Genomic DNA, 27,155 nt, shown 5'->3' with positions numbered 1-27,155 from the left:
TTTGGTGAAAAATCCATATCAAGTGTTTAACTATTTAACTATTAAAAGATTAAAAAAAAAAAAAGGTAGAGTATATAGTTTGACAATATACCTGGCTGATACATTAGCCAAATAAGGGGTGGGGAAAGATCAACTATTTTGGGCACAATTGTAAGAAAAAGAAAGGTTCTCGAGGGGAGAGATAAGAGGATTTATCTATCATTGACTGCATTCTTCTATTGTATTTGCTTCTTAACTTTGATCCTTTGATAAAATTCATGGTTAATGATACCAAAATAAAAAAATGATGAAACCTCCAACTGATTATAATAATTGCATCAGAAAACTAGTTTATAGATCAATTCTGCCTCCCACACCAAAACAGAATCTGGATGGCAGTACACAAGATATATAGTTCTCACCTTGGAGCATAAAAAAATGGTTACTTCCATTGGCAGCCAGCCAGCCATTGGTTTGCAAATATAAGAAATTCATCAGGTGGAACAGACAATTAAATAGTAGGATCAGGCCTCTCGCTTTGCTTCTCCCAGTTCTGCTCAGCTTCAGAATCATGTTGTTTGGTTGTATTAGAGAATCTGCTTTCCTTTTCTCAATCTGTCTAGCTCTGCCTCAGCATCTTCCAACTGTTGCCTTAGGATGGAAACTCTCTGCTCAAGTTCTTCTGCTGTACCTCTTGTGATAGATGGCTGATAAGGCGTTATAAAGTTGTGTGAAAATTTGTTCAAAGCTTCTACACCACACACCTGGAAAGCACAAATTTGTCATAAAGGGATGAAAACCAAGAAGAAAGGATTTTCTGTAGGGTGTGGACACACTTCTTCTGGGAGCAATGGCAACTTGGTGATGTGGAAGTCATCGTACAGCATGTAAAATTGATCCAGATATTTTTGTTGCATCCTCATTCGAGCTTTTAGCAACTTGGATTCAACGGCTAGACACACACAGACCAAAAAAAATAAAAATAAAAGGGTTCATTAGCTCTATTTTGAATGTCAATCTCAAACCCATCTGTTGATTTGAATGAAGATGACAAAATTGCACCTTCTTCATTGAAAAGTACTTGATTAATGATGATATTGTGAGTGTCAATCTCAAACTTTGTAAGCTCCTGCACCAACCTTTCTGTTTCATAAAGAGAGAGGAATTCCGGAATGCAAACACAGACAAAAGTTGTCAAGTCCTGTTTATTGAACATTTATGGTCAGACCAAGAAGGTTTTTTTTTTTTCAAAAGCATCAAAGAGATAATAGTATTGGTTATCAAAAACAAGATAAACAAAAAGGTAGAATGACAAGTATTATGCAGGTTATGAGTGGTTCGCATGAAACCATTTTGGAGATTTTACAAATGTTAACACCTTTTGAACAGCAATAGAGTTACCATAGATGTAAAAGGGCTTTGATGATGATGATGATGAATGGCATAGTATGTCACCATATCTCTGAATTGAGGGAATTACATTGTATCACTCTAAAAGTACTTCAATATAGTTGTCAAAGTTAAACATCCATTAAGAAATTCAAAGTGATAATGCTCAATTTCAATGACACTTGCTCCATTGCAAACAATTTCAACCTCTGGCACATGAATTGTTCAACATGGAGTGCCATGCCCAAGTCGGAAACTAAAGCTCCTATATATTAGAACCAATTATTTTTTGTCACAATGAGAAGCAATAGAAGTAATGAAAGAATACTTCCAAATTGTTGGAAAATTGCAGATACTCAGCAAACAAACTCTCTGATTTTAGCTTTTCAGAAGTATTTCCTGTTCTTAAAATGAACCCATATCATGTACTTGAAGGTCAATCATCATTGGAGGGAGGGGAAATGGATTACTGGAACTTACTGGATCCTTGAATTGCTTGTTCACTTTCTCAATCACATCTTTCATACCCTCAAGCTTTCCTAGGACTGCATCCTCGCCAAAGTCATCAACACCAAAAATACGAGACATCTGTACAAAAAGTTGGTGACACTCTCAGACAGGCTGGTACTGCACTGTATGAACTGAAGTAACACTTCAGTAGAAACCAAACAATTCTGCAGTAACTAGAGATCAACATTCAACAAAACTAGAATTATCCCAACAAGAGATTAACACCAGTTCCCAACATTCCTGGGCAGAGAAAACACACTTCCCAAGTCACTGCAATACCTCTTGGCATACTAACCTGCAGTGGCACACACCTCTGCAAATAAAAAATCACATGATCCACAGAACTTGCCATACTGAGAATTCTCACAAACTTCCACTGTAGATTGGTTCTCACTTCAAATAATAGTTCCCTTGGTACCACAACTAAAGGGAATAGGAGAGAACAGGAAAAAGGAAGTCCTACCTCAGTCCAAAGTTGTTTCTTGAACCCAAAAATCAAATATATATATATATATATATATATATATATATATATATATACATATATAAGAAGAGAAAAGGATGGCTGGACGGAGATTGATCAGAGCTCCTGCTCTGACACCATATAGGGAATAGCAAGAGGTGACGAAATAGATGAGAAGAAAAGATCAAGATAGAATAGCAAGAGGAGACGAAATAGACGGAATAGAATTTAGAACGGGATCAAGTCATGAAAATGGAAGGCCCAAAATGGGTCAACAAGCTACGGAATAAAACAGAAAAGAGGTAAGTAACAAAGGAATGTTCGACAAAAGAGATAAGTTGATAGAAAGTAACTAAATATAGACATAGATGCTTCTCTGTGAAAAAGGTCCCAAATCATGAACTTCTGTAAATGGAAAAGGTGCAAGGTACAAGATATGCAGAAGGAGCTTTTTGTGCCTAAGGTGCAAGGTATGGCAGAGCAGAAGGGGCTTTTTAAAAGTGCAGGCACAAGATATGCGGAAGGGGCTTTTTGTGCCTAAGGTGCAAGGTAAGGCGCACACCTTTTTGAAGCCAGATGCAATATTTAAAAAAAAATAAAACAATTAAAATTAAAAATACAAGTTGAATTTTAAAAGAAACTATATGTTTTAAATCTGACTTAAATTAAAATACATGAACATAACATATAAAATATGTTCAAAGTGAAATTGTAGAAATAAAACCAAACATATGAAACATTTTCAAGCACTCAATAATTCAAACATGAAAACTTTCAATCTTTTCTCTCCCAATTGCATTACTTCAGGTAGCTAATGTGATGTTAAACACCTTGCATTCCTAATTCTATGAGATCAACCATCCACCTTCGGCCAAACCACTATGTGAACTAAGGTGCATGCTTGAGCCAAGGCATTAGGCACACTAGGTGCACACCTTTTCAAAGGGGCTACACTCACGCTCAAGTGGGGCACATACATTGAAATGTGCCTTACTTGTGCACCTAGGCACACCTTTTAAATAATTGAGACATAGATCTCAAATTTACCAGATAGGCCACTTCATCTTAATATCTTATTCATCCCAGCATCCTGTGAGACTTCAGTGCCATAGAAATTTGCATTGAAGACTAGGATTCCAAAATATACCAAGACCAACAAAAAGAAAAATCTAAAATTCACATTTCCCAATTAGCTACAATATTAGTTTGGAATTATACTCTTGCAAGATTTAAAGAAATACCTGACTCAATATTCCACCAAACCTATTTTTCAAAGACATCATTTTCGCAAGCCCCTTTTCTAATGTTGATGGGAATTGTAATAGACGTAATGTATGGCCAGTTGGAGCTGTATCAAACACGATAACAGAGTAATCCATTGTTTGCACTAATCTGTAAGAAATAAAGTGGTATAAAGATTCTAAGATCAGTGTATGGACATGCCTACCAGTATAGAAAATGGCAAGCATAAATGTGATCGAGACAAGCAATCATATCATGGATCTAGAAATAATAAAGAAGCAAGGATGGATATAAACATCAAAAAAGTAACTAGGATGTGAGTATTTGAGCAAAAGAACTAATCTATTTTCTTTCAATTCTTTTATACGTAACAAAATTTCATTAATACATGAACAGAAGTTATGTACAAGTTCAATGTCCCAGGGAGAGGTAGAACTAACTACCTCACCCCAATACAACTAATTACAAATTATTGCAATTGAGCCCAACACAACTGGTCCCTATTTAACCCTTGCTTAGCTAGAGAATCAGCCTGGCCATTTGCAACCCTTGGTACCCAATGAGTTCCTATCACCATGTCCCTTGTTAACCACTTATCTTTTTTAACTTTTTTTGGTAAGAGAACTTATCTCAAGGCTGGAGTTAATCATGTAATAAAGCATTAAATCTCTTAGCTTGAGAATAATTAAAGTATTTTTAACCCCTCCTTTATCAGTAATATCAAGATCAAGAAAATCTATTAATAAATCATAAACAAAGAAAAACTAGGTCAAGCAGATCAGCCTGCCAAAACACAGGACACCCCAAAGTCTAGCACAAAATTCAGGCCTCCAAAACAACTCTTTTTGTATATTCCTCTAGGTAATGAATCTGCTAGAGTTGGCTGATCTTTGGATCCATCTGAACGTGATGTTTTTTGTGGATATCTAGGATCTAGCCTCCCTAATGAACAGATGCAGAGATCAAAGGCCTGCTCCACCATCTAACATCCACCCAATCACCACTTTACAATCCTCCTCAGCCTCAACCCTAACTAGCATATTCATTATATAATACCTAATATTCAAACTAGTCTTGTTGTATATTACTTGTACCAAAATGTTATTCTGTGAACTTGCATTTTTTTTTTTTTTTGAAAGGCGAAAAAGAGATTGTATTGAGCATAAATCCTAGGATTCAGGTTCAACTTCCCAAGACTTCACCAGCTAAGCTATCTAGCACCTTCATTATATACACCTAATATTCAAGCTAGTCTTGTTGTATACTACTTGTACCAAAAGGTTATTTTGTGAACTTGCATGTATAATTGTATATACCATACAATATAAAAGAAAACTCAATCCTTGTCTCTATTCTAGATGAAGACACAATAACTAGTCCAGAGAGTGAAAGTGTCAGGCCACCATCAAACATGGTAGACACTAATTACACCAAATTTATGATCCCCCCTTCCTTGTCAAAAAGATATACAAGGTTCAAACTCTCAACAAAGATGCATATTAATTATTAAAGTTTCAGCTCTATTAGGGGTATTCAAATTCAGATGATAAACTGAAAACCTAACCAAACCAAACCAAATAAGCTAGTTCGGTTCGGTTAATTCGGGTGTGGGTTCAGTTTGATTCTTGTTTCTTTAAAAAATCGGTTTTCGGTTTGGTTGAGATTTTCAACCGAACTGGACCAAAAACCGAACTAGTGGTTGTATATAATTAAGTCTATTAAATATATAATATTCTATTTAAAACTTTACACTTATTAATTAATAATTGTTACCTTTTCCAATGGCCAATTTGCAATTCCCCATTGTGCTTTACAGCTTTAGGCCCATTCTACCTTTTAATTAATAATAATTAATTAATTGTCTAGAGACTCTAAAAAACTAAAGTATTAAAACCTAGACTAATTATTAATTATTCATTAATTGTTTGTGAAGAATGAGTATAGTTGTTTTAATAATTAGTCATTAAATTGTTCATGAAATGAATGTAAGTGTAGTTGTATTAATTGTTCATTAAGACCTAGACTAATTATTTAAACCTATACTAAAGACTAATAATTAATTGTTCATTAATTATTAAAACTGAACTAAAAACCGAACCAAACCGAACTGAATTCAGTTAGGATCGGTTCGGTTCTAGACTCTAGTTTGGTTCAGTCCGGTTGGGAGAGATGGTCAAACCGAAAAGTCGTCGATTAGGTCAGTGGTTCTAACCAAACTGACCGAATGTACACCCAAAGCTCTATGAATGCAAGTCTGGTTTCTACTACACCCATATCTATTTTATATAGAGAAAAGGAGGAGGCTAAGAATCCTCTTATCTCAATGCTCACATGGATATCCTCCTCTCATTCCTCACATGTGGTTATTTATTTTTAGATCCAATTATTAAAATAAAAGAACTTACAAAAAAAAAATTCTCTTAGATCTTTTATTTTTAGATTCAATCCCCCCCCCATAAAAAAACCCCTCATATCCTCTTCGATCTCACTAAACCCCCTTTTGATGTTCTCTAATAAAGCAGGGGTATAAACATGAACCTTGGTGTGGATCCAATGTGATGTCAAAACCCAAATTTGCCAACCTAAACCTAACCAAATTTCTATTCAGCCCCATGCATTGCAAGGGTTTACTTGCTAATATAGAATTATAGATGAAGAAGGGCCTAGTAACCTCAAACCCAAAAAAAAAAAAAAAAGAAAAGAAAGAAAGAAAGAAAGAAATACTAAGCACAGCATTTGAAGAACATTATTTCAGTCCTAAATCCACTCAATGTAAATGAATCTATAAATAAAACCCTATATTTTTTCTCAAAAAAACAATAATCCCCCTGGCCCCCTCCACCAGAAGAAAAAAGAGTAAAAGAAAAATATTACCCTGCATTTGTCCCATCAATTAAAACTATGTTGTTTCCAATATCATTCACTATTCTCCCTCCAAACCCTTTAACTCAAAACCTTAAGGATATCAAGTCAGTGCTAAACTTTTATGTGAATCAACTTTAATTGGAAACTCATTTGTCTTGTAAATCTACGTTAATTGAAAACTCATTTGTCTCTCTACCATCTTTGTTTTCCTGGAATCATCTCCACTAATTGTTCTTACCCTAGTTACTCATCCATCCTGTGCAATTGTTAGGGCAATAATGATCAAAATGAAATGTTTTCCAGTTCTCACTATAATTTTCAGTCAGTTTCCTAATTAACAAAATTGCATCAAATAAGGAGTACAAGTAAACAAATTTTGGAAATAAAAAGAAAGAAGAGCTTACTTAAGCATCTCAGCAAAGCTCATAGCCTCATCAATACCAGGAATTGCATTTGCTAACTCAGAAACAAAGCTATCCATCTCTTCCATATTGGTCAAGTCCTCGTTCTCTACATTGGGATCCACCTCCTGGCAAAAATCATCAAAAATTTGCTTCGATACAATATTGATATAAAGGCTTCAAAACACTCAAGAGGTGAACTTGCCAGCATTCCATCATAAACGGTATACAGGTAAATTACAGTGGAGGAGAAGCATAGAAACATTCAACTCTTTTTCCAATAAAAGAGACGGACAAATAGACATGACTTCTCTGACATTTTGAAGCAATATGGATTCGCTCCTATTTGTTAATAAAAAAGGAAATTATTGAAAATTAAGATACGAAATGAGCATCAACAGAATTCGTCAAACCGTCAAAGCACGAATTTGTTATCAAGTACACAAAATCCAACCAATGCCACAACTTGGACAACATAGCAAACCACGGAAATCAAACAAATTAAATTAAAAAAAAAAAAAAGTAAACACGAAACGGAAATTCCTAATTCATCGAAAACCAAATCTTGAACAAAATCAAGAGATTGGCTTCTAGTAATAAAGAAGACAAAAGTACAAGTGAGACGGATCGAATTCAGAAAAGCGACTCTTTAATTTGAAGAGATACCATGGCGTATAGATTGGTGAATCCATTGACCAAAGTGGGCATTTTGGTGAATCGCTGCTGAAATGCATCGCTTAGATTATGAGCTGGATCGGTTGATATGATCAAAACAGAGGATCGAACCCTAGAAAGAAGAATCGACAAGACCGAACTGCAAGTTGTCTTGCCTACACCACCTTTCCCCCCAACGAAAACCCATTTAAGACTTTCTTGATCCAATATGTTCTGCACCGTTCCTTCTGGTATCCCTTGATCCGTCGCCATTACCAGAAAATTCCGTCTCCCTCTCTGTCTTTTCTCTTGCTCTCCCTAATCCTCCTCTGTGTGCTCTTCTTTTGGTTCTTAAATTTATTCTAAAAACAGCAAGACCCAGACGAAATCGAACAATTTACTAGACTAATTCGAGAAAATAGACAATTCTAGTTAAGTTTCGAGAAAGAAAATAGAAAGAATAGCTCACGGTAGTAGTAGCCAGAGTAGATGTAGCAGCCGAGGATGATTTGTTTCCAAGGTTACAGCGGCAAACCATCTGGTTTCCGTGGTAACGCGCACAGGTGGGGCGTGGGATATACGGGTTATGGACAGATGCTCAGGAGCTTGTGTTTGAGTTTAAGCGAATTGGGATATGTTCCTCACAACGCGCGCCTCACAGACACATCTCACTCCCTATTGAAAATATCTCCGTACGAGTAATAAATACAAGAATGGGAGATATTGCCGATGTAAAGCATGACATGGTGTTGGCAAGTGTTAATAAACTCGAGTGGAATTTTTTTCCTGAAGCCTTCTTTTAAGTTTCTTACCGTTGCTTATAATCCTCCAACTCTAATAAAATGCATGAAAATGTTTAAAATATACATATAATTACTATTGAGGTTAGTTAAAAAACAATATAAACTTTATAAATAAAAAAATAGAGAATTTAAAGTTGCAATTTCATCTTTGAGCGATTGATATAGACAAATTTATAAAATAATTCAATTTCAGGAAGGAGATTGAAGGGTTTGGGCTAATGATTCATATGAGGAGAAAATTTAAAAAATAGACATTTTGATCAAAAGTAACCCCATAAGTATTTTAAACATTTTCATATCTCTTTAGAAGATTCTAACAAAAGGAGTGTACTTCCACTTCCAACTATGCCCAAAAGACTATGAGAGGTTTTAACAATTTATCCATAAAAATTTGTGCGGGAAGGTTTTAGCAATTTAATCCAACCCCATTAATATTCTTCTATAAAAACCATTAATATTCAGACCGAAAAGAATATTTTTTAGGAAAATATCGAAATGAATATTATGCATCAGATTATGATCAGAATCAGATTGGATTCATATATTATGTATAGTTACTAAATTAAATAAAAAATGAATAAATATTTCATTTTATTAACAAAACAAAATAAAAATGACTTATTGGGTGTTTGGCATCGAAGCATTTTTCAAATGATTCATTTTTGCTGATGTGGCATTGATACTACATCATGAGGAATTTTTGAAAATCAACTGTTTTTGCCCGTTTATTTGAAAAACGCTGCAACAACATTTTATCCTCAAGAATTAGGATTCATCTTTTCAGGGGAAACATCATTTTGACGTTTCTACTTTCTAGAATCGCATCTTGATTCAACATCAACCAATCTGACATGGCTAAAGCTCTCATCTAATGTGTTAACTTGCCATATCAAATAAAGAACAACTAGCGGAGGGGCCCTGCTTCGCAGGGTTGGAATGGAATTGTAACATTGTTATTTGCTACGTTAAAAAAGACAATAGTTTTTTAATAAGAAACTTGCAATTATAAGTACTTAAGTCTTGAAACTCATTAGTTTCTGTTTATGGGTTGTTTTTTCTAGATGTCAATAATTAGACAAAACAACTTTGTAGTTATAGTCATGGGAAGGGTGGACATTGCAAGGGATTCTAAAACCATGAATGATAAATCCAAAGTAACCTTAAACACAGAAAAAAAATTGGCGATAAACCCACCAAACTAGAAAAACCAAGGAAAAAATAGAAAATCGAATCCAAAATTTCACTTTGAGATGGAGCTAAATATGCATGCAATCAAAGAAAGAGGCAAAGAAAATCGTCTTGTAAAAAAATTAAAAAAAAAAACATTGCACAAAAATAAACAAAAGGGAAGAAATAAAATGGTGGTAAACCCTAGACCATTATGGAGAATCTTAAAGAAGAAAACCAAACACACACAAAAAAAAAAGCAGAAAATGAAAAAAAAAGGAACATACCACATATGCTCGAATAAAACCCACAATAGAAGAAATCTTTAAATAGTGAAAATCCAAAAGCATAAAAACTATGGTTTTTGAATCGTCGTTAACCCGGATGGACGGACATTTCGACCCGGGAACCATCCAAACAACCAATTCTGTTTTACCCCAATCCGGTCCCTGGCCAAAAGCCGTTGAATCGATCAATGACCCATTAACCCCGGCGGTCGAACTGTCAACCCGTTGGCCCATTCAATGGTTTTTGGCCATTTTTTTATTTTTTTAATTGGAAAACGTCCAGGCAACTAGTTCTATTTTATCCCAATCCCAATCCTTGGCAAAAAACCATTGAATCGGTTAACGACCCATTAACCCGAGTAATCAAACCGTCGACCCGTTGACCCAGTCAATGGGTTTTGGTCATTTTTTTATTTTTTTAATTGTTGTTGTCAGAATAGGTCGTCCATTCAAACTGGACAGTTGAACCATCAACCCAAAAACTGGTGGCCAGAACAGTTCTGAATCGGTCAACAATCCATTGACCCAGGCAATCGAATAGTTGACCCGTTGACCCGTTTAATGGGTTTGGGTCATTTTTTTATCTTTTTTAATTATTGTCAGAATAGGTCATCCATTCAAATCGAACGGTCGAACCATCGACCCGAAAACCGATGGCTAGAACAACTCCGTTCTTGGGTTGTATGAGTCACATGCTCGAATGACATAACACGTATGATATTACTTAATGGACCTCAGACACTCAATTTTTTGTCTGTAATTTTTATTATTAGAACGGGCTATTCGTTCAAACCGGACGATTGAGCCATTGACCCGAAAACCGATGGCCATAATGGTTCTATAATTTTTTACTTGTAATTTTTATTGTCAGAATGGGTTGTTCATTCGAACCAAACGGTTGAACCGTCGATTGTTAGAACGGGCCATCCGTTAGAATCGGACAGTCAAACCTTATGTTTCAATGAAGAATCTTATATATATATATATATGTAAGATCAGGTGCATCACACACACATTAATTCCTTAATTCCTCTTTTTTACTTCTTCCGCCTATTGCCATCATTGCCTTCTATCCATTCGCCACTCTTACTCCCTTCTTCCAACTATTGCCATTGCTGCTTTGAGAATACTTACATCGAGCCATTGTTGTCGTTTGAAGCCTTGTGTTTGTTCGTTTCAAAACCAATTTGAGTTTCTTTCCTTTACCATCAACCTTTAGTTAGAGGTGTAAATTGGGCCGTGCCATTTGTGACCCAGCATGATCTGGTCCAGTCCAATAGTTTACAAGTCGTGTCGTAGCACAACACGATTGTATGGGTCATGTTGAGCTTGATGTTTCAGGTCCATGGGCCGGGCCGATACGGCGTGCACTGTCGTACCGTACCGCCCATGGCCCACAAGCTAGCACAGCCCAACCCGTAGGCTCACCCAAAGAACTAGCCATTGGAGTCCCCCCCCCTCAATGACTAATTTCAAGTTTTTGGGGTTTTTTTTATAGAAATACCCCTAACAACTATATGAGAGGGTATTTATGTATTTTGGCTTTGGGAGGAGATAAAATGACAACAATGCCCCCCAAAACTATATAACAACTAGTTTATGGGTATTTAAGTAAAGTGATAAATGACTTTATAATGACCAAAATACCCCTCCTAACAACTAAAAACCAACTAGTTTTTAAGGTATTTTGGGAAAATAAATTATTTTCAATTCCTATAAATAGTCTTATCCTCCACCATTCTCATCACTCAAATTCTCATACTCTCTTATACTCTCTCAAATCTCGATCTCTCATACATCATACTCTCACATATACTCTCATACTCTCTCTACTCTCCAATTTTCAACTTGATTCAAGTTTTAACAAGAAGAATGCTTGCTCAAGTATCTTAAGTTGCCAATTTAGGAGACTTGGAGGCTTCAGCTAGCAATCCTAGTAAGTGCAATTAAATTATTTTTTATTTTTTTTTATAATTAAAAAAATGGTTGGTTCCTCCTGTTCAGTCGCAATATGATAGTTTTAGCGTTGATATGGGTGCTACTAATATTACTGACGTTCCCACCCCTAATTCTGCTACTAGAGGTAGGGGAAAGAAAAAGGAAAACATTAGGTTGATTAGCCCGGTTTAGACAATATTTGAAATAGAGAATGTTAAGGGGAAGGGAAAGAAAGCCATTTGTAAAAAATGTAGGAGTGACTTTAACTATAATAGTAGTTTTGGTACTAGCCACTTGGGCAGGCATTTGAGATGCCATATGATGAAAAAAGAAGAAAAAGGGAAAGAAACATCATAAGCACAAATAGGAATTGAGATTTTTAGTACTTTTAAATATTCCCAAGAAAAAATGAGGCAAGATTTAGCAAAATATATTGTGCATGTTGAATATCCATTTTTATTAGTTGAAGATACTAAACTTGAAAAATTTTTATGTAGATCTATAAATTCACAATTTAAAAAAGTTTCTAGAAATATTATTAGAATAGTTGCTTTAAAATTTTTTTATTCATATAGACAAAATTTAATTTCTATGTTATCAAATCTTAATTCTAAAATTGCAATTACTTTTGATATTTGGACATTTAGATTTAATGTAAGTTATATTGTATTACTGGTCATTTTATTGATGAAAAATGGTTTTACATAAAAGAATTTTAAGTTTTACTAATTATTGTTGTAAGTATTTTAAATATTTTACATATTTATGAATTGAAAATAAACATTTTTCTATTAGTTTTGGTAATGCTAATAACAATGATTCAACAATAAATATTTTAAAATCTCAATTAAAACCACGTTTAGATGGTAAATTATTTCATATTAGATGTGCATGTTACATTTTAAATTTATGTATTTAAGATGCTTTAAATATTATTTCTCATCATATTTCTAAAATTAAAAAGTGTATAATATATATTAAAAGTTCTAGAGCAAGAAAACAAGAATTTAAATATTTATGTAAAAATTATGGTTTAAAATATGAACATTCTGTATTAGATGTTCAACATAGATGGAATTCTATCTATTCTATGTTAGAAAGTTGTATTGCTTACAAACAAATTCTTACTAATTTTTATAATGCAAAGTGCCACATGATATGATACTTGAGGAAGACTAGGAAATGGCAATTTATATAAAAGATTTTTTACAAAATTTTTATAATGCAACTACTGAAATTTTTGGTGTTTATTACTCAACTAGTTGTCTTTTAGTTAATCAATTATTTATGATTAGTGAATGTTTTGCAAAATATAGGAAAAATCCAAAATTTCAAAGTATTATTGAAATAATGAAAAATAAATTTCAAAAATATTGGGAGAAAATTTCTCCCCTTTATTGATTAGCTATAATAGTAGATCCTAGGATTATAAAAGGTGGCTTTATTGATGAAAAATGGTTTTACATAAAAGAATTTTAAGTTTTACTAATTATTGTTGTAAGTATTTTAAATATTTTACATATTTATGAATTGAAAATAAACATTTTTCTATTAGTTTTGGTAATGCTAATAATAATGATTCAACAATAAATATTTTAAAATCTCAATTAAAACCACGTTTAGATGGTAAATTATTTCATATTAGATGTGCATGTTACATTTTAAATTTATGTATTTAAGATGCTTTAAATATTATTTCTCATCATATTTCTAAAATTAAAAAGTGTATAATATATATTAAAAGTTCTAGAGCAAGAAAACAAGAATTTAAATATTTATGTAAAAATTATGGTTTAAAATATGAACATTCTGTATTAGATGTTCAACATAGATGGAATTCTATCTATTCTATGTTAGAAAGTTGTATTGCTTACAAACAAATTCTTACTAATTTTTATAATGCAAAGTGCCACATGATATGATACTTGAGGAAGACTAGGAAATGGCAATTTATATAAAAGATTTTTTACAAAATTTTTATAATGCAACTACTGAAATTTTTGGTGTTTATTACTCAACTAGTTGTCTTTTAGTTAATCAATTATTTATGATTAGTGAATGTTTTGCAAAATATAGGAAAAATCCAAAATTTCAAAGTATTATTGAAATAATGAAAAATAAATTTCAAAAATATTGGGAGAAAATTTCTCCCCTTTATTGATTAGCTATAATAGTAGATCCTAGGATTATAAAAGGTGGCTTAGAAGTTTTACTTGAATCATATTGTGAAATTATTGAATTTGAAAATAAAAATAAAAAAAATTAATAGTTTATTATTTGAAATGTATAGTTTATATGAATTTCAAGTGGTAGGGCATAGGAAATCTTGTATAGATGCAAGTTCCACTTTTGAAACAGTTAGTTCCAGTAATGAAAAAAATATAAGATTTGGTCTCTAGTAAATAAGAGGTAGAAATCTACTACTACTTCATCAACAAGTTCATTTACTGAACTTAATTTTTATTTTACAAACAAGTTTTTCTACTTTAGTTGATTCCTGTGACTCGAAGGAATGGGATAGTTTTGATATTTTAGCCTGGTGGAGAGGACATGAAAAAAACTATTTAGTCCTTGCCACCATGGCACATGATCTACTAACCCCTTCAATGCCTACAATTCCATCAAAGTCTTTTTAGTGCAGGTATTAGGGTGTTGAATGACAAAAGAAGTTGCATGAATGATGAAAGTCTGGAGATGTGTATTTGTTTTAAAGATTGGTTGGATGTTGAGGATAGGTTACAAGAGAAAGGAGGGAATGACATTATGCCTAATGTTTCACCTAAAGCAGATGATGAAAATCAAGGAGACGATTAGAAGAAGATGCAGGTGGATGTGGAACTTTAAGAAAAATGATAGTCAATATTTTTTTTTGTATATTCAATATTTCAATTATTGCAAGTTTTTTTGCAATTTTTAAAATTATTGTAATTTTTTTCAATTTATTTAAGTTAGTTGTTATTTTTCAACAATGTAGTTTTTTATTTTCAATTTATAATTGTAGTATATTTTTTATATTTTATTCCATTTTCTATATTTAATTCATCCATTGACCATTGTATTGTTCAAATTCAAGAAATAAAATTCCTATTTTTTTTTTCAATTTGTTGTCCATTTTGTATTTTGTTAAGTATTTAAGAATTCTTATTTTCATTTCTTTGTTAGATTTTTTATTTTTCCAATTTGTTCCAAAAGCTCAAAGGAATTAAGGAAAGTGAAGTATTTTAGTTTTAGTGTTTACTTAGCAAAAAAATAAAAAAAAATCAAAATGCCAAAAAAATAACAGTTTGGCCCAATTTGTCCTAGGCCCAAGGTTGGACCCGTAACCCAGCCCAACATGAGCCAAGCCCATAGCACGGCCCGTAGCCTGCTCAGCCCAGACTCGCGACTCGGCATGGGCCCGCATGGGCTCGAGTCGTGGGTGATGCTTGGCCGATCCCCGAAGTATCCCAAGGAGGATGTTAGATAGTGTATGCCCTTAGCTCCAATAAGTTTGATGTACATTACGACATTTATTGTAAATGAATGAAGTATATATTTGATTCATGTTATATTGGTGTGTTTCTGTGTAATACCCTTAAATTGGACACTTATGAGACTCGTGTCAGTTTAGAATTTTCACAGCCGTTGGATAGATCTAGGGAGATTTATTCTGCCAAGGCTGACACTGATGTGCCGCCGATTTGGTTGGGGTGGCTTGTCTCAGCTGCTAGGGTGAGACCTAAGGTACATGTAGTGTGGGTTTTCTTGAAACCCTAAACCGGACCAAATTCCAGTATTGCCTTACACCTGACCCCTAGACTCGATTATGGTACTGCACTAGGTGTTGGATTGGGTTGTTTTTGATATGCCAATCAGTGAGATCCTTAGAGGGGGTCAAAACTTGGTTATGTTGGGGCAGTTCGAGAATTCACTTGAGTGGATGATCATAGTGACAAGATCATCGCCTTTGCCGGTCAAAGTGAATAATCGGGGAATGCACTCTCTCTGATGGAAACCTAAATTGTTGACAGTTGATTTCAAATTTGTTGAAATTTGTTTTGCAAAATATATTTATATAGAAATATACATATATATTACGATTTCACAAAATGTTTTCAAAATGTTTTAATTCCCGGGATTCATGTGAGTAGAGAGTGCAACACTGTACCTTGCAACTGAGGGAAAGGTCTTCTCTTGTCGGATAGTGTATGATCATTAAGGGCTGAGAAGTTAGGTGTAAGACCATTTAGGGATAATAAACCTAATGGGTTAATCTCACATTTGCCCACAATCCTTGGGCCTTCATAAGATGATTGGACCCAATGACCATTTAGTGTAAATGTTGGGCCCATTAAGAGCCCATACTAATAGACTCAGGGGTTCACTGTATTCAGTAGTGAACTCGGCCAAGCCTTATAACAGAGGCTAGGTTGAACCCATGTGGCTTATGCGGAGATCAATGATAGGGTCCCACGCTATACAAAGAGAGCCAAACTAGCTAGCATTAGAAGGAAGTGAGGCTGAAAGCTTAATGGGCCTAAAGCCCATTTCGAACTGAGTTAATTGGATTAATTAAATAGGGGGCGAATCTAGGTATGGATCAGTCAGTAGATAAGGATAAGATGATAACTCCTATCCACTTAAAGAGTCCAAATCCAAATAAAGATTTGGATTAGGAAACTTATAATTGGATTAGGAGAAGCTGATCTTGATCTGCAGATAAGATAAGGGATAAGCCTTATCACTTAAAGAGTCTAGATCCAAATAAAGATTAGAATCAGTAAACTTCTAATCTGCTTCTAGTTCTCTCTCTCTCTACTCTTGCCGCCCTACCCTGTTCGATCTCCACCTCTTGGAGTGATCAAGATTGGATTTTGATATTGTTTCTTGGTGGAAGAAACAATCTTGAAGCTGTGCTCACTACCCTGTTCGATTCTTGCTGAAGAACCACTTGATGATCCTGCCTCACCCTAAGTTGTGTCATCTTCAGTGGAAGAAGGATTTAGTATTCTCTTTGGGCATGAACACTTACATTGGGAGGAGCCTTTCGTGTGGATTCCGTATCAGGTATTCCTCTCCCTAATCTTGGTTTCAGACTTGGTCCGGTTTATTTCAAGAACGAACCTTGAAAAATGCAGTTTTTCTAAATCAGGGAATACGATTCCCGGATGGGAGAATAAATTTTTGAAACTACGCCTAGCCACCCTGCATGGTTCGGCCATCCATATAATGAATCTCCCATCCCTTCAGAGGAAAGTACGGCCCGACTCAACTTGCACTTTGCATATATAGGCCATACACGGGTCGTGCTATGCTGAACATTTACGCCTCTACCTATAGCATTCGAATACCATTTACAATGAGATTAACCTTACTTTTTTTTTCTTTTTTATTTATTTTATTTAATGAAATAAATCTATTTTCTTGCAATGGTAGGGTTCAAACAGCAAGAATGAAAGTTACTTTTCGTTAGGAATCCAAAAATTGGCGGAACATTTCTTACCAGGAATTACTGTTATATTCATAGTTAAATGACCTTTAATAGAGGTATTTCTTATCGTTTTAAACGGTTTCTGTCTGTCAATGATTTACCACTATAATATTTGATTGTGAATTAAATGGCTATTAAAAGAGGTATTTATAATCTTTTTGTTACTTTAAATGACTATTAACAACCAATTGGGGTTAAGCAAAGTATAGAATGTTAAATCGCTTTTTATAATGGATTGTTGGTGTAAAATCTGAATGTAAGGGTGTCCTACCTGCATATATGGTTGTTAGATTGGAATAATAATACCCACTTCATGTGCTTGTGTTGCATGGATAATTACAATAATAAAAAGGGTAAATTACAAAGACCCCCTGTATTATGGGGTTTGTGACAAAGACCCGCTTGTATTTTGTTTTGCGACAAAGACTCCCCTGTATTATGACCATGAGACAAAGGCCCCCCCTTGACTGTTAAGTGAGATAACAGAATGCATTAAATTACTAAAATACCCCATTAAACTTTTTCTATTTTCTTTTTTTTGCCCTTTTTCTCCTAAAACGTATTTAACTCATTGTTTTCCCTTTCTTCTCTTCTTTTCCCCTCCCTCACCATCTTTTCTCATTCTTTCTCCCTCCAACCACCATGGGTTTTACTTCTTGAGGAGGTTCTCCTCCGGCAGCAGCAAGGCAGAGCTCCTCTACCTTGGCCCAAAACCTGGAACGCCCAAAAATTGATGTTATCATGAGAGAGAATGTTTGAAATAGTTTCATTACTTTGTGGTTATGATTATAGTCTCTTTTGTAAAGTTACTCTAGAAATGATTTCATAGTCTAGAAATAGTTTGACTTTATTTTGTGGTTTTGCCTTGAAATAGTTTCATTACTCTAGAGACGATTTCATAGTCTCTTTCGTACACCAAATCGTTGAGACCTTTTGCACCAAATCGTCCCTGACCACTTCTCCATTATCAGTTTCACGGAGAGCTTTCGGGTGGTGGAATTTCACGGAAGTTCTCCTCTAGCAGCAGGGCGCTCCTAGAACACCCAAAACTTATCATGTTGCAATTTCACAGTGGCGGAAGTTGCCTATCCGACTACATTTGAAGACAGGTTGAAAGTTTTGAACTGGTTAGGGAAGCAGGCAAATGGAGAGAGAGAGAGAGAGATCAAGATCTGAAGAAAGTAGTATTAGAAGATCGGGGAAGATGAACAATGTTTTTTTGTCTTGTTATTACAAGGGTAGTATGGGGATTAAAAATATTGTAACGGCATTTTTGGATGGAAAACTAACGGAAGGGGGTCTTTGTCTCACGGTCATAGTATAGGGGGTCTTTATCGCAAAACAAAGTACAAGGGGGTCTTTTTCATAGACCTCGTAATACGGGGGGGTCTTTGTAATTTACCCTAATAAAAAATGCAGCACTAAAAATGCCATAGTACCAAATGCGTTTATAGGTGCTTCGTTTTTTTTTTTTTTCTACTGATGTAGCCGGAACCAAATGTAGCCTTTCATGAAATGGTTGAAAAATGTTTTTTGAACATTATGCGTTTTTCCAAGAAACACATCACTTTTGTGAAACGATTAGGTGCCAAACACTATCTTAAATTAAACTACCTTCCACAGTTCTACCCTAAACTATAATATGTCAATTTTACGATGCCGTATGATTAGTTATAAGTTTTTCTGGTATATAATAATCAAACTTCCTCATGATACAGACCTAAATTTTCAAAAAGTGTTAAATTAACCTTTGTCGTTAATTAACCGCCAGTTAATCTGATCACATGATTACATATACAATTTAAAATTTTTAAAAATGTCCAAACTACCCTTTAAAAAAAAACATTGATCATTATCATCTACCTTAAATTAAACTGTAGCAATGCAACAAGTTCGGGCTCCTCTGCCCAAACCCCAGACACTACCACGTGACATTCCATGGAATTTGTTTGGCGAATCCCAGCGGAATACGTCCGAAGAGACTATTGCATGAGAGATTCAAGTAATATGTTGTTTCTAACAAAATCTGGTGGCAACAATCCGTTAATCAAATTGGAAATTTGGAACATCACCCGAAAAGTAATTGTTGCTCAACTAAGCGACGTGAGATTTGGTAGCGCTGTCAGGTTCTGAGGAATCTTTCCCGCTAAGGCATTCTCGGAGAGGTTCAGGAATTCAAGACTCTTCAGTCCTCCGATTGATTCTAGCACCAGAGATCGGAGTTTAAATATTTAAGCTTCATTTAATTTGTTGTGGTACAAAACCACTAAATTTATAACCCAGCTTGATATCAGAGGTGGTTACTGGTTAGTGATTGGATACTAATCATAAAAAAAAATAGATGATAGCCAAAATTTAGCATTTTTTTAAAGTTTGAATACTGCAACGACACATTTAGAAGTTTGGGTACTAACTTAACACTATCCTCAAAGTTCAAGTATTAAAGTAGAATTTTTCCTAAAAATTAATTCAATATATATTATCAACTTATACCTTTATGAGTTAATTTTTTTTTTTTGTTCTCCAAACTTTACTCCAGGTGGAGGGGCAGCCACCTCAAATTTTATTAACCATTGTCAAATGGAAAATCAGAATATACATGGGAGGACATAGCCCACCTTGCCCCATGCCCAATACAAAAAAACACTCGTCACCACCCTCTCAAAACCCACCCCAACAAAGAAATTAAAAAAATACAATCAGATTTAACCAATTCTCAAAATGGGAAGATTAACATAATCCTCATGCAACAGTCTTTTAAGCTTTGGTGGGGTATAAAGTATGGAATTAAAAGTTGCATTGCTTTTTAAATTCACACCCACATTTGCAAGGTAATCTGCACACCTATTTTCTTCTCTCAACAAGTGACTAATAGAATACCTCATGTTACCAAGTATTCGTTTGATCTTCATATAAGTGTAAGCAATTGACCATGGGTGAGATGTTGTCCCGTTAATGATTCCAAATTGGAGACAAAAGTCTAGCCCTTCTGGAAGAGCCAAAAACTCAGCTTGAATGGAGAAAGTATAGCCATAGAAATTGTAGAAAGCAAAGCAAAAACCTCCCAAGGACCCTAATAATTCCACCCCCACCACTATCACCCGGGTTCCCCCTACTAGCACCATCTATATTTAATTTGTAATGATAATGGATTGGAAATTTCTACGCTACCCATCTAATTTTCCTTCGCCTAACATCCTTGGTTGTAATATTAAGAGTTTGGAGCACAAGATTGTTAGAACTAGCATTGAGAGGGGGTTTTTGGATGGCATTAATATCAATCAACCACTTCTTCACTCTTGAAATCAGTTCATTAGATGTTGAGGCTTTTCCTTCAAAAACTCTTTTGCATCTCTCCTTCCAAACAATCCAAAGAATGAGACATAGGGTGATAGCTTTTAAATTGTTAACTTGAGAGTCAGATATATTGTGAGAGATTAATGTGTATATCAAATAAACAAGAGAAGAAATTCCAAACTTTTTGAACCATAACCCTGCCTATAAACAAGTGATGAAAGGAGTCAGCTCTATAACTACCACAACAACAACATTTTGAAACCAAATTAACCCCAAACTTCATGGCTTTATCATCTGTTGGAAGAGCACCATGCATAAAACGCCATATAAAATGAGTTAGTTTTACTTGTACACATTCGTAAAATGTGCTCTTACACTAGTTATTTCTAAAAAACAAAGATGGCAGATCATAATTAGCCTAATAATCCTAGTCAATGATTTGAACTCAAATTGGTTCTGCACTTGAGTATGCCCAACCTGAATTTTTCACGCATTGAATTTGAGATTTTGGGCTCTAGGATGGGGTTGGGCCATAAGACTCAGCCTGATATAAGCTGAAGTTGGGCCTCGGTTGAGGCCTCAACCTTCAAGTAGCTCGAGTCTAGGGGTGCAAGTCACTCAGGTTGAGGTCGATCCTAACCCAACCCTAGCCGTTGAATCCCCAACCTTATATCGGATTGGGCTCAGATTGGCGTGACTTTCCTATGGTTAAGGTCAATTTAGTGTTAGTATGATTGTATATAAAAGGATATAGTTATCATGCTTTATGAAAACTTTACTTTTAATTTTGAAATTATTAATATTCATACAAGTCAAATTCATACTTTTCAACCTTAGCACTAATCCCAAACTGTCAATGGGTCGGGTCTGACGTAATGGACCTGACGGATCCAAATTGATTGGGCCGTTTCTGGGTCCGGGTGCTGATATAGGGTTCCAATTACTATTGATTCGGAACTGGTTCCACCTAGTCCCGAATTGGTTCAGGCCCAATCCGAATATATATAACGTATTAAATAAAATATATATACTATATACAATATATAATGTATAATAATATTTAATATATATTAAACAAATATTTATTTTTTATTTATTATAATTGGGTTTATTGGATTAGACCCGATTGTCTCGAGAATCGATCAATTCAATTCTAGGTCCAAAAATCACAGACCCTATCGGGTCCGAATCCTCAACATTTCATGTTGGATCGCTTCCAGTTCCAACTGATTCCGACCCAAACCCAACCCGTTGACAGTCCTTCAACATAACCCATCCAACCCAACATTTTCTTTAAGTTGGGTTTGGACCAATCTGCCCAAGTTGTAAACCTGATATCCAAGCCCATCTAAATAAATACACATATTAAGCGTATCCTGAAACCGAGTCTACGTAACCTATCCATTCAACCCCAAGGCTCTGCTGGAACAAGCCAGCAATGGTATCAATTGAATCACCCATTAGTTTTAACCTTTCACGTACACCAAAAGTCATGTGCAATTGCATTGATTTTATGGCATACATTTGGTTAAGTTGGATAGCAATTATTCTTCCAACTCTTCAACTTTTAGGCATATTTTTTTATACTAGTGTAAGATGCAGTGGCAATTCAGGACTTCTCATCAGTGGGGATGGGCATAATCATAACAACTTAGTCATAGCATTTGTGTAGTTAAAACAAAAAAATGAGATTAAAATATTTTCAATTCAACGAAAACTAAGGGTTGTGAAATACTAATGAAAAGTCTTTCCTCTTCATCAACAAACATAAATGTGCTTTATCCTTCAAGAATGAATAGAGATAGAATAAGGAAGGACTCTACCTGGTTCGTCCTCTCAATTTCCTCCTTCACAGTTTAACAACCTATTCCAATAGATGGTTCGAATGATCCCTTTAGTTCTCAAGATAATGCTTATCGTATTGAAAATAAAAGGAGTATAAGAGTCAAGGTAACTTCTCATTATTTAATTTCAGTTTCAAAATTTAAGTGGTTTTTTAGTGGGTCACGGGACACATGTGTCATGCAAGTCATTCTTTTGTATTTGGTTAGGGACAATTGTAAAAAAAAAAAATTCTTTTTAGCCACGTAAAACTTTTTCAAATGTCTACATAGATCTTCCCCAGGTAAGATGCACGTGTGCAATTAAACGGTATAGATTTGAATACACCATATAGTAAAATTTAATTTTTATCACTTGCGTTAAAACCAAGACAAATATCTATTTTATAATAATATAGATGATGAATTACTATTTTTCAAGTTTGACATTTTAAGAAAATAGAGGAGAGAATGGAATTTTTTTATTTTTTATTTTTTACAGGGACCAAATCATAGCCCCAGACATGATTTAATTTTCCATTAATGTTTCTCTGCATGACCCGTTGTCTGGCCCATTATCATAGCCCAGGACAGGCCACATAGATCTAGGGTTGCCTTTCAATGAATATCCAAAAGAAAGTCCAATTTCAATGCATATTCAGTTTAAATATAGTAAAAATCTGATGGATGAGAACCAGCCCAGCCCAACTAGGTTGATAGAGTTATCAATGGTTCTATGGTTTTATATTCATAGGTTGTAATTATGCTTGTTCTGGTTCTATGGTTTGTGTCCCGATTAATAATTGGGTTAAGACCGATTCTTGCTGTCCCAAATAATAATATTTGTTAGATTTTATGTCTAAAGGATAACTTTTATATCCAGCATGTATATACTTTTGGTTGAAAACAGTTGTTTTAACTGCATATAAACGGCTTACTATTTACTTTTATTTTTATTAAAACTATTATCAAAAACGAAGTTTCAAGTTGCTATTAGGGTAAATTACAGATTACTACTGTGGGGGTACTGACACTCAGACTCGGCCCCTTCAACTTTTATTCGTGACGATTACCCCAAAACTTTCAGATTCTAACACTTTCCCCCACTCCATCAATGGAATTGATAGAAAAGGTAAATTTATTAAAATGCCCTTTAACTTAATTAGAAAGAGGTATTGTTCATTGTCTTAGAAATTTAGAATGCAACAAACCAGAACCAATGTTCTCACAATGAAATTTCGAGGAGGGGGTCTTTGTCACAAAAGAAAGTTTAGGGGACTAGGTATCACTACTCCAAAGTACAGGGTGATAATGTCAAATATAATTTGTTGTATTCGGGCCACAATCAAAGCTCCCAATTAAGAATTGATCTAGTACTAAATCTATTTTTACATATTTAGAACTGATTCATCCTGTCCCAAATCAGACTCGACCCATTGACATCTCTAACAAACAGTTGTTATAACGCAAAAATGTTCATCATATCCCTATAAAAGTCTACCTTAGTATCCCACGTATGTCCAAGGTTTATATTTATAGTATTGGAAATACTAAGTGTATCAAAAAGACAAATATAATATATATATTGGGATACATCTTGGATATGCATGGATATGGACAAAAAATTAAGACACCTATGAAAATGTATGAAACACTATAGATACTCCAATAAATCATAAAAAATACATCAATAACATTAAATATAAGGACTAAATGAACTATATATACATAAAAATCACATATCTTTTTATGAAATAATATATCATAATCAACATACGGGAACATAAGGGTATTCTCTAATATGGTTATAACTATACAAATACAAGCCTAATAATTATTTAATGAAACATTTTTTATAAATTTTCAAACAATTATTTTATTTCTTATTCAAACAAATCTTTATGGATGTGATAGATCATCCATTAGATTTACAACATGGTAAATATTTTGGTTAGATCACACAAAAATTAGAAAAAAGTAAATGTTTTTATTCTAAATATTAGAAAAAAATTAAATATTTCATAAGAAAATTTAATAGATCTATGAATTAAAAATTACAAAAAAAAATAAATATTTTTATTCTAAAATTATAAAAATATTTTTGAAAAAACTTCAAAAATCTTGAGTTTTGGAGGTTGCTTTTGGTTTTTTTTTTTTTTTTAAGATCTTGCAACCTAAGAATGTGTAGGGATGATTTGGTGAATTTGGGAGAGAAAAAAGGCTTTTGGAGAGAGTTAGAAGCCTTTTTTTTCAAAGGTTTTTAATTTGTTTTTTTCATTTGCCTATAGGAAAGTTGTACTGTATTAGTTGGCATGCCTTGATATAGATTTGGTATGATCCTAATACACCCTAATACGGCCCTAGAACACCCTAATACAATCACGATACGGGGTCAACATGCCAGAAAGACATGATACAAAGGATTATGTCACATTTCTCATGTTGACACCTTAAAGATATGGTAGGTATCAACTGATACATTGCAAAATTTTAAATGTTAGAATATGTCTCCTGAATTCACATTTGTACCCCTCATAGCATGCCCCAAAAACGTCTCCCGATGACAAGTACGGGAGATGTTCCCAATGCATGCTTAGATGTGCATGTGGAGCGTTTATGGGGCACACTCACTATCTGGCATACCAACGTTTTAAAAAATGACCCGGAAATGGAACCGTTCTGGCCACCGATTTCCAAGTCGACGGTCCGATTGTCCGATTCAAACAGACGACTAGTTCTGACAAACAAATTAAAAAAATATGGTAAAAAATCATTGAACGGGTCGATAGGTCAACCACTCGGGTCAATGGGTTGTTAACTTTTCAATAGTTTTTTACCAAAACCGGATTTGGGGTAAAATGGAACCGGTTGCCTAGATGGTTCTCGGGCTGAATGGTCCGACCGTTCGGGTCAATGACGATTCAAAAACCTTGCGTCATACTATCAAATTAAAAGCCCATTATGCTTTGGATCTAGCTGAGTGAAGTTCGATTAAGCTCGCATTGTCTATCCCTAAGGGACAGAATTTTTTCTGTTCCATCCAATAAGAGTCGAACGTGCCACTCTCCTCTCTTTCTTTTTTAAACAGACGGAGTTTAGGATGTTAACAACAGTCTGAACTCTAAAATTTTATCAAAAACAGTTAACCCACTTTTTTCTCATTCCCTTTCCCTCTCTTCTCTTCTCCTCCCTCCTGAGCCACACCGCCTCTTTACAACACTGATACACAGCCCAAATCTCATCGTTGTCAGAGTATGCTCAGCTTGTACTAGTAAAAAATAATAAGAGTAGAAAAAGAACTTCACTTTACCTATCTGCTTGCTTTTAAATTCCAGACATGATCAATTGGAACTTGGCAAGATTCATCTATCATTGGTCTTTGTTCAAGTCATGGTTGAGCTGGCCGTAAATGCCACATGGCCGCCCAGTCACTACCCAGTCACCTCAGACACGTCAGCACTGCCCTATCAGCTCTACGGCATACACCGACTCTACAACCATGACCGTGCTATGCTACTTCTGTAACCCCCACCTTATCCTCTCAGCCACGTCAACTCCATGTTATGCGGATAAGTACGACCAAGAACAGGAGAGGGATGGGGACAACTCCACTAGGGATTAGGACTCTATCCCTAAGACCTCGGTGGTTAACCTCACCCTGGCAGCCCTGGAAGCCTAATCCGATCAGGACATTGACCTTTGGCTATAAAAAGGTATCTCCCGCTCAAGGTAAGGGATTCCAACTTCTAGCACCCATACTGTTACCTTGCTTGGCCCGACCATCCACCACCTTCTACTGACTTGAGCGTTGGAGTGCCTACCCGGGGATAACTCCTCTGGCCTCTGACATTCTTTCTTGATCACAGGTCTTGAAGCGCGGCTTCGTCCTTCCACCTCAGCTCCGCCCTGTTGGAAAGGATTATCTAGCTACCACCTTGGTTTGTGCACCACCTCTGATCAAGCAACATCAGATTGGCGCCGTTTGTGGGAAACACACAAAAATCCTTTCCTGAAATCTCTCTCTCTCTCACCGTGTAATCAAGAAAGCGATCAAGATGCCTAGAAACCATTTCGAGCGATCAACAGGCCAATCCCCATCTCGGGAATCTCGCCGCCGCAGCCCCCCGCACCAAGAAACTCAACAACCTCCAGCCACATTCGACCCTGTGCAGTTCTAGGCGATGCAAGAAAAGGTAGACAAGATCTTTGAGATGATGCCGATGCTAGGGTCCACAACACCGCCCAACCAGACCGTTCCCCCTTTTCGCCCTGACGTGTATGAAGGACGATCCTTGCCCGGAGGATCCCAAAATGCGCCGGTCAGACAAGAAGGGAGCGCGGTCCCATCAAGAAAGGCAAGATACAACAAGAAAGTTCATCTCTTCCGCCCGCTCTCGTGAACCTGACAACTGTAGCAAGATGGATCAGACTACACGGATCCCCGCTAAAGAGAGGCTTAGCAAGCGGATGCCGCCCCATGTGGTCTCCATTGTCGAGTCCAATTTGGTAAAAGACCGCCTTGCACGGCCCATGAAGGAGAGGGTTACGTACACCGTGGCCTCAAATAACAAGGACGTCGAGATTCGGGAGCTTCGACAACGTTTGATGGAGTTGGAGCGCAACCAAGTTCAGAGAAGCACGGCACCGCCTATAGACCAACCCAGGCACCTCAGTTTGACAAGTATGATGGAAATATCGACCCCGATGACCATATTGAAGCACTAAAGGCTCAGATGATGTTGCGTGGATCATCTGAGAGCCTGATGTGTAAACTCTTGTGGCCACCCTTAAGGGCTTGATCTTGACCTGGTATTCCTCCCTTCCCCTGTGTTCCATAGCATCATGGGAGCAACTGGAGACCCAGTTCCTG

The 27,155-nt window shown here is 35.4% G+C and overlaps 1 protein-coding gene across 2 annotated transcripts; it reads right to left on the bottom strand.

Annotated features, from left to right (window-relative positions):
- Positions 1-284: 284 nt before the first annotated feature.
- LOC104596199 (ATPase GET3A) lies at positions 285-8,129 on the bottom strand. 2 transcript variants are annotated; one of them, XM_010257266.2, is made up of 8 exons: positions 7,973-8,110; positions 7,516-7,865; positions 6,853-6,977; positions 3,583-3,733; positions 1,849-1,956; positions 1,042-1,180; positions 816-931; positions 285-743 (listed from the first exon to the last, which is right to left on the bottom strand). In XM_010257266.2, the coding sequence occupies exons 2-8, from the start codon at positions 7,774-7,776 to the stop codon at positions 567-569; spliced, it is 1,077 nt and encodes a 358-aa protein (XP_010255568.1). In that variant the 5' UTR covers positions 7,777-7,865; positions 7,973-8,110; the 3' UTR covers positions 285-566. The 2 variants fall into 2 exon arrangements, with proteins under 2 accessions (XP_010255568.1, XP_010255569.1); XM_010257267.3 differs by lacking the exon at positions 7,516-7,865 and having other exon boundaries at positions 7,973-8,129.
- Positions 8,130-27,155: the final 19,026 nt, after the last annotated feature.

This window comes from Nelumbo nucifera, chromosome 1 (assembly GCF_055504915.1).
Source record: "Nelumbo nucifera cultivar China Antique chromosome 1, China Antique-T2T, whole genome shotgun sequence".
Taxonomy (NCBI): Eukaryota; Viridiplantae; Streptophyta; class Magnoliopsida; order Proteales; family Nelumbonaceae; genus Nelumbo; species Nelumbo nucifera.
This window is presented reverse-complemented; position numbering and strand designations above follow the sequence as displayed.